Genomic DNA, 8,519 nt, shown 5'->3' with positions numbered 1-8,519 from the left:
AGGTATCCCCCATGCCCATCTCAAGCTAATTCCAGGATACACCCTTGAGACTACCTTTCTTCCCTCCCCACCCTTCTTAAAGCTGGCTGTGCTTCCCCTGAGAAGCCCAGGTTTTGGTGGGAGGAGGAAAGGCAGATACAATCAGGGGTGAGGCAGGGAGGGACCCACAGAACTGGCTTACTAGTAAGGTTTCCTGCCCTGATGGCTCCCTCACCCTCATTCAGGCTGGGTGAGGGAGAGTCAGGTACAGACAAGATGTCCTAGTCCCTCAGCCATGCACCACTCCCCCCATGGCAGCCTTTCACTTCGGTTTCACACAGGGATACAGGATCTGGTAGACCCAGATGATGCTGGACAAATGGTGCATTCATAGCCACAGAAGTAAAGGGCAGGCCGCAGGCCTATGCTGAGCTGCAAGCTTACTTTGGTAGGAAGGGCCTGGCTTTGCCCAAGGGGTGATCACAGCAGCAGCCCACAAGCTCCTGGAATCTTTGCTCAGTGGCCTGGCATATTGGGCATCTACTTCATGTGCTCCTGAGATCATCTTACCCTGGATGTGGAGCAAGGGTTTTGCGTGACAACTGGGGAGAGTGCCTGTCCCCCAACAAAGGAATGTGGAGGACCTAGGAGCCTCAGGCCCTTCCCACACAGCTCTGCTGACAGCAATTCCATAGTTCTCAGTTTGAGATGGAGACAGTCTTGGAGAAGTTAGAAACAGAAACCTTTTGCTGATAATCCCACCTCAAAACCTTTAGCTGGCCTAGGTACGGTGGCTCATGCCTGTAATCCCAACACTTTGGGAGGCTGAGGCGAGTGGATCACCTGAAGTCAGGAGTTTGAGACCAGACTGATCAACATGGTGAAACTCCATCTCTATTAAAAATACAGAAATGGCTGGGTGCGGTGGCTCACTCCTGTAATCCCAGCACTTTGGGAGGCCAAGGAGAACAGATCACCTGAGGTCAGGTGTTCGATACCAGCTTGACCAACATGAAGAAATCCCATCCCTACTAAAAATACAAAAATTAGCCAGGTGTGGTGGCGCATGCCTGTAATCCCAGCTACTCAGGGGGCTGAGACAGGAGAATCACTTGAACCTGGGAGGTAGAGGTTGTGGTGAGCTGAGCTTGCACCACTGCACTCTAGCCTGGGCAGCAACAAGGGTGCAACTCCATCTCAAAAAATAAAACAAAAACCAAAAATTACCTGGGTATGGTAGCAGGCACCTGTAATCCCAGCTACTCATGAGGCTGATGCTGGAGAATCACCTGAGCCCAGGAGACAGAGGTTGCAGTAAGCCAAGATCACAGCATTGCACTCCAGCCTGGGTGACAGAGTGAGACTCCATCTCAAAAAACAAAAAACAAAAACCTCTAGCTGCCCACTCACCAGAAACTACTGAGAAGGCTACAGGTAAGGATGAGTAAATCAAAGCAAAGATCGTTTAAAAGTATTTATTTTCTAAATAGGAGTAACACAGAGGCAACTTTTGGCACCTTCTTTCCAGTCCATCACCCCCATCATGTCGTCCCAAACACAAAGCAGTGGCAGGAGAAGCCACAGGACAGCCACAAAGTCAGTCACAGAGAGATCTGTACAATCCTGGATAGTTGGGATTCAAGAGTCTGTCCCAGCTATTTTGTCTTGGAGTGGGGTTACAGCTCAGGGGCATAGGGCTCCTCAGTGGGTGAGGGTACCCGCAGCTCAGCATCATGCCTCACCACAGTGAAGAGTCCCACCACAGCCAGCAGAGCCATCACCATGACGGCAGAGCAAATGCTGAACATGTTCCGAGTGCCTGTTTTTCGATCACTGTCATGGAGGACAAGGAGCCCTAGACAAGCCAGTAAGTGCAGAGGGACCCGGAACCAGTTGAGTACACCAGCCTGCTCTGTCTCAGGGATCACCTTTCTCCGTAGGAAGCTCATGCTGGGAAAGTATAGTCCACAGGCCAACTCAATGAGTAGAAAGGCTATGAAGGACTCCACTGGACTCTCCTGGCCTGGGCTGGTAGAGAAAGTCAACATGAAGAGAGAGAAGACAACGATGAGCACAGCAAGGGAGAGCAGGTGCATGGGCTGCAGGTGATACCTCTTGGAGGTGGCGATACGATACAGGGAAGAGCCAAGCAGGCTGGCTGCCATGAAGCTGGAGAAGACAATGCCCAGAGGGGCCCCATGTGGGTCCAGCACAGGTGTCCAGAGGAAGACAAATATGAAGATGACACTCTCAAATAGAGCTTGTATGGTGCCCAACAGCAGCACACGGCGGTCCGAGAGGAGGCAGCGCAGGCCTCCAGCACAGGTCCTTGAGAAGGCACGCTGCCGGTCATAGTTCTCCTCCCAGTTTCGAAGGGCCAAGGCCCCTGCTAGAGCCAGGAGAGGGATGGCAGCCACAAAGGGTGCTACAGGCCCCAGCCCTATCCAGCTGGCTACAGCCTCGGCTGCCACACCTGCCACTACAGCCAGCACATGGTTCCAGAAAGCAGCTCGAGCAAAGGTAGCTGGGATCCACTCGGCAGGGAAGTCATGCCGTTCCATGTGCTCATGGATGTACCAGGCCTCGAAGGCTGAGAAGAGCAGGGCTGTGGACAGCCCACCAAGCGCTCGGCCCACTAGTAGCACAAAGTAGTCTTGAGAGAGTTTGGTTAAGCAGCACAGTGAATAAGTGAGGGAGAAGAGGACACAAGAATTCTTGCGACCCAGCCGATCCACAAGGGAGGAGGCCACTAGGCCAAAGAGGACTGTGGAGGCAAGGCCACAGACATAGAGGATGGCAATTTGACCTTCCAGGAAGTAGTAATGCTGGTAGAGTTTATAGAGGTAGGGGGCCTGGAGCCAGTCAGCTGCCAGGGCCAGGAAGTAGACCTGATAGAAGTCCAGCTGAAACCGAAGGAAGGAGGGATTGCTGCAGGCCCTTCCTGGGGGCTTAGCCCGGCATCTCGACAGTTCCAGCCCCAGGCAGGAGGCCAGGAGGCCTACAAAAGCAAGGTAGGCAGTCACCAGCATGGTGGGCCCCCGGACGACCTGGGGAGAGAGGTGGGGGTCAGAGTCATATCCATCTTTCAGGCAGCACGGTCAAGGGGCTGACTGTCTTAAGCAGAAGGCAGCTCCACCCAACCCCGCTGCCAACTCCACTCCCCGAGATCTCAGACCGGAGGGACCAGTTGGGTGGGTGGGAGGAGTGGCCCCGCCAGAGCTGTCTCCTAGGCCACTGTGGAGCAGGGAGGGGCAAGAGGGCAGGGGAGAGGACTGAGCACTTACCCCATCCTTGCCTATAAAGAGGGAGTCCCTTCCAATAATCCCGCTCTCGCAAATTCTAAAGGGGATACAGCCCTTTCCCACGGGAGCTCCCGCACACGTCCTTCTATTACCTCCCATCCTCGCTGGGGAGCCCCTTTTTGCCCTCAGAGTCTCATGCTCTGTGCCGGGCATCCGTCCCACCAGCGCGGGCCTCTCGAGTTGCTTAAGGGTCATGCGTGTGCATCTCAGATTCCCAGTCCTCCAAGTCACTGGCAACCCCCTGCGCCCCCTAGCCTCTGCCCAGCGCCGCCACACCCGCTTGCGCCTAGCCCAGACTCCGTCTCACCTGCTGCCCCGGTCTGCGGGGACGCCCGGACACGTCCGGCTCCAGGCCGCCCGGCCACCCTCCCTGCTCTGGCTCCGGCTCCCGCTCGGGTTCCAGCAGCGCTCCCGCCCCTCACAGCCTGCTTCCGGGAGCCAGGCAGGCCTCTGGCCGCCGCCATGATGGCTTCGTCACGTGACGAGGGCACTGCGCCAAAACCCCGCCCCGTCCCGCCTTCTTTCCCCTACCCTGGCGCGGAACTACGGACGCCAGGGGTGGGTGGGGAAGGGGGCTACCTGAGGCTGCTGCAGTTGCTCCTCCTGGTCTGGCCTCGCTCGCTGCCCTCCCGTGACACCCGCTCCTCTGGCTCTTGGATGCCTGCGGGGCCACCGCAAAATAAAGAACCATTTTCTTTTCTTCCGTGCCGTGCTCGGGAAAGATGCCCGCAGTCCGGTAGAGCCAAGGGCTGGAGCTTCCTAAGGAACAGCACCGCTGCCCGAAGCCAAGACGGTCTCCTTGGTTTGCCTCCTCTCCCACTGTAGTGACCTCTATGCAAGAGAAGTTAGTATGGTCCAGACTCCTGAGGGAGGCGGTGTGGTGTAAAGATCTTGGACTCGGGCTGCAGACAGACTAAGGCGCAATCCTGCCCCTGTCACTTACCAGCTGTGTGGCCTTGGGCAAGCCACATAACTTCCCAGCGTCCCAGTTTCTTTGAAGTCACAGGAGAGCAATGCCCAAATAAAGAAGGCTAAAGTTCAGTGGCAGGATAGGGTTAACGACTTCAGCCCTGGATCTTAACTCTCTACCTTCTGCCACTTACAAGCTGTTTTACCTCGGAAAAGCTATTTAACCTCTCTACAGCTTCCGTATTATCTCCTCAAGAGCCTCCAATGACTTCCCATCTCACTAAGGGTAAAAGCCGAAATCTTTGTAATGGCCTGCAAGCCCCTCTGTCCTCTGACCCTCCGCCACTCATCTGACTTCGTCCCCTACTAATCTTCCTCTTACTCTGTCTACATTGGCTACCACCAGGGCCTTTGCACACTGTTACCTGTACAGTTCTTCTCCAAGATATCCACGTGGTTCCCCCATTCACCTCCTCCAGTTCTCTGTTCGAATGTCACCTGATCTTGGCCGGGCCTGGTGGCTCATGCCTGTAATCCCAGCACTTTGGGAGGCTGAGGCAAGAGAATTGCTTGAACCTTGGAGGAGGAGGTCGCAGTGAGCTGAGATCGTGCCACTGCACTCCAGCCTAGGTGACGGAGCGAGTCTCTGTCACAAAAAAATTTAAAAATGAAAAAATGTTACCTGATCAGAGAGGCTTTCCTTGGCCCTCCTGGTTAAAATAGCAACACCACCACCTCCAGGACAGTAATCTATCTACTTTCCTTCCGATTCTCTATTCTCCTCTGCCGCTTTTGCTCTACAGTACACTAAGTATTTTCCTTGTTTATTTACAATTTCGGCTAGGTACAGTGGCTCACACCTGTAATCTCAGTACTTTGGGAGGCTGAGGTGGGCTAATCACTTGAGGCCAGGAAGTTAATACCAGCCTGGCAAACATGGTGAAACCTTGTCTCTATTAAAAATACAATTAGCTGGGCATGGTGGCAGACACCTGTAAGCCCAGCTACTCAGGAGGCTGAGGCAGGAGAATCACTTGAACCTGGGAGGCGGAGGTTGCAGTGAGCCGAGATCACACTACTACACGCCAGCCTGGGCAGCAGAGTGAGACTCCATCTGAAACAAACAAACAAACAAACAAACAATCAGCTGGGCCTGGTGGTTCATGCCTGTAATCCCAGCTACTTGGGAGGCTGAGCCATGCGAATTGCTTGAACCTGGGAGGCGGAGGTTGCAGTGAGCCGAGATCACACTACTACACGCCAGCCTGGGCAGCAGAGTGAGACTCCATCTGAAACAAACAAACAAACAAACAAACAAAAAATTAGCTGGGCCTGGTGGTTCATGCCTGTAATCCCAGCTACTTGGGAGGCTGAGGCATGCGAATTGCTTGAACCTGGGAGGCGGAGGCTGTAGTGAGCCAAGATTGCACCACTGCACTCTAGCCTGGGTGTTAGAGCAAGACTTTGTCTCTAAGTAAATAAATAAATAAATATTTACTATCTCTTTTCCCTGTAGACTTTTATCTATTTTGTTCACCTGTATTCCCAATGCTTAAAACAGTCATTGATATGTATTAATAATAAATATTCCACAAATATTCTATGAATAGAGTCTGGGTGCAGTGGCTTACGCCTGTAATCCCAACACTTTGGGAGGCCAAAGGCAGGTGGATCACGATGTCAGGAGTTCGAGACCAGCCTGGCCAATATGGTGAAAACCCATCTCTACTAAAAATACAAAAATTAGCCAGTTGTGGTGGTGGGCGTCTGTAATCCCAGCTACGTGGGAGGCTGATGCAGGAGAATCGTTTAAACCTGGGAGGTGGAGGTTGCAGTGAGCCAAGACCACACCATTGCACTCCAGACTGGGCAACAGAGTGAGACTCCGTCTCAAAAAAAATTATATAAATAAATGAATGAATGAATCATGTAAATTACTATCAAAAGTATTAACCCATAGTAACTGTTAACACTTATCAGTTACTATGTACCTAAGGAAATTTAAGAAGGTTTAGCCTAACTGCTATAGATGAAATCATCTCATCTGACTTTCACAACAACCAATACAGGAGGTATAACCAGAGTGAAAAGGTTAGGTAACATGTTTAGAGTTACATAGTAAAAGGCAGAGGCAGAGCTGGGAACCCCAATCTTTCCAGTTCCAAGCTCACATAGTTTCTGCAATTATGCTATTCACCTACCTGCACAGCAGATCAGTAAATGTTGCATTTTTTTTATTCTAAAGATAGGGTAGGAGAGTTTGGGATTACATCTGGAGAAATGCTTTCTTTTGGCCAGGCTCGGTGGCTCACGCCTGTAATCCCAGCACTTTGGGAGGCCAAGGCAGGTGGATCATTTGAGGTCAGGCGTTCCAGACCAGCCTGGCCAACGTGGTGAAACCCTGTCTCTACTAAAAATACAAAAATTAGCCAGGCAGCAGTGGTGCACGCCTGTAATTCCGGCTACTTGGGAAGCTGAGGCAGGAGAATCAGTTGAACCCAGGAGGCAGAGGTTGTGGTGCGCCGAGATCATGCCAGTGCGCTCCAGCCTGGGCGACAGAGTGAGACCCTGTCTCATAAAAGTCTTGAACTCCCTGGCCTCAAGGGATCCACCTGCCTTGGCCTCCCAAAGCACTGGGATTACAGGCATGAGCCACTGCGTCCAGCCTGGAGAAATATTTTCTTATGATAAAACAGTTGATTTATAGCCTACAAGTTCCAAAGTGCTTTCATCCTTAGCTGGCAAACTAGTGGAGAGTAGAAAGGGGTGATGGTTTCCATGCTTTCATCTAGAAACACTAAGATAAAATTCATGATTTTTGGTTGGGTGTGGTGGCTCACACCTGTAATCCCAGCACTGTGGGGGGCCTAGGCAGGTGGATTGCTTGAAGCCAGGAGTTCGAGATCTGCCTGGCCAACAGCAAAATCCCATCACTACAAAAAATAGCCAGGCCATGGTGTTGCACACCTGTAATTCCAGCTACTCAGGTGACTGAGGCATGAGAATCGTTTGAACTCGGGAGGTGGAGGTTGCAGTGAGCCAAGATTGTACCTCTGCACTCCAGCTTGAGTGATGGAGTGAGACTCTGTCTGAAAAAAAAAATCATGATTTCTGCCAGGCTTGGTGGCTCATACCTCTAATCCTAGCACTTTAGGAGGTTGAGGTAGGTGGATCTCTTGAGGCCAAGAGTTTGTGGCCAGCCTGGGCAACTAGGGAGATCCCTATCTGGGCATGGTGGTGGGTGCCTGTAACCCCAGCTATTCCTGAGGCTGAGGCAGCAGGATTGCTTGAGCCTAGGAGTTTGAGGCTCCAGTGAGCTCTGATCATACCACTGGACTCCATCCTGGGTGACAGAGCAAGCCCCGTCTTTAAAAAAAGAAAAAAAAAATCATGATTTTCCCAAGGTTACTCAGTAAGTGCCCTCCATCACAGTCTTGGGCTTTAGCCCCTTGAACTCATGACAGTGAGTCTCTGAATTCTTAGTGGTATTTCCTTTGGGGTGGAGGTCATCCTGGTTGAAGGCAGTGGATGAGACAGGATGACCTTACATCCCTTGCCTTCTGTTTCACAGGATGGAGGCCAGTTTTCTACTGCATTGCATTTTGCTCAGAAGCACCTAATAGAGACCAAAAGCAAGATTACATTATTTTGGATTATTTTTGTTTATTGTAGGACCTACTCAAAATATGCATACTCTTAAAGGTCTCTCTGGCCCCTCAGAGCTGTGAAGCACAGCTGGGAAAAGTCCTAAATGTGGGGACTGTGCCAGCAAAGAACTACAGGGGATAAAGGGTGACCTGGTGGAGGGGAGAGAGGGCTGGGATCTGTGTCTAGGGAGCCAAAGAGGGAAGTCTCGGCTTTCAGGGCAAGTGGGGAGCATGCTCTGGGAGTTACTAGAAACCATGCTTACCAGAGGAGCATCATTTAAAACTCTTACTATGGAAGTCTTCAAATGTACATAAAGGAAGAGAGCATAGTTCTATGAAATTCTATATTCTTTTCTTTTTTGTTTTGAGAAAGAATCTCTCCTGTCACCCAGGCTGGAGTGCAATGGCGCGATCTCAGCTCACAGTAACCTCTGCCTCCAGGGTTCAAGCAATTCTTCTGCCTCAGCCTCCCAAGTAGCTGGGATTACAGATGCCCGCAACCATGCCCAGCTAATTTTTTTTTTGTATTTTTAGTAGAGATGGGATATTGCAGTGTTGGCCAGGCTGGTCTGAAACTCCTTACCTCAGGTGATCCACCCGCCTTGGCCTCCCAAAGTGCTGGGATTACAGGTGTGAGCCACCGTACCCAGCCAGAACTTCCATGTTCTTTTTTTTTTTTTTT

General features: G+C 51.6%; 1 protein-coding gene across 1 annotated transcript; it reads right to left on the bottom strand.

Moving 5' to 3' along the window:
* Window positions 1–1,438: 1,438 nt before the first annotated feature.
* MFSD5 (major facilitator superfamily domain containing 5) lies at window positions 1,439–3,775 on the bottom strand. The gene is made up of 2 exons (XM_017501778.2): window positions 3,589–3,775; window positions 1,439–3,026 (listed from the first exon to the last, which is right to left on the bottom strand). Exon 2 carries the CDS (start codon window positions 3,006–3,008, stop codon window positions 1,656–1,658), a length of 1,353 nt encoding a protein of 450 aa, XP_017357267.1. The 5' UTR covers window positions 3,009–3,026; window positions 3,589–3,775; the 3' UTR covers window positions 1,439–1,655.
* Window positions 3,776–8,519: the final 4,744 nt, after the last annotated feature.

Source organism: Cebus imitator, unplaced genomic scaffold, assembly GCF_001604975.1.
Source record: "Cebus imitator isolate Cc_AM_T3 unplaced genomic scaffold, Cebus_imitator-1.0 Scaffold285, whole genome shotgun sequence".
NCBI classification, from domain to species: Eukaryota; Metazoa; Chordata; class Mammalia; order Primates; family Cebidae; genus Cebus; species Cebus imitator.
The sequence above is the reverse complement of the archived record's forward strand: the minus strand, read 5'-3'. Positions and strand labels throughout refer to the sequence as shown.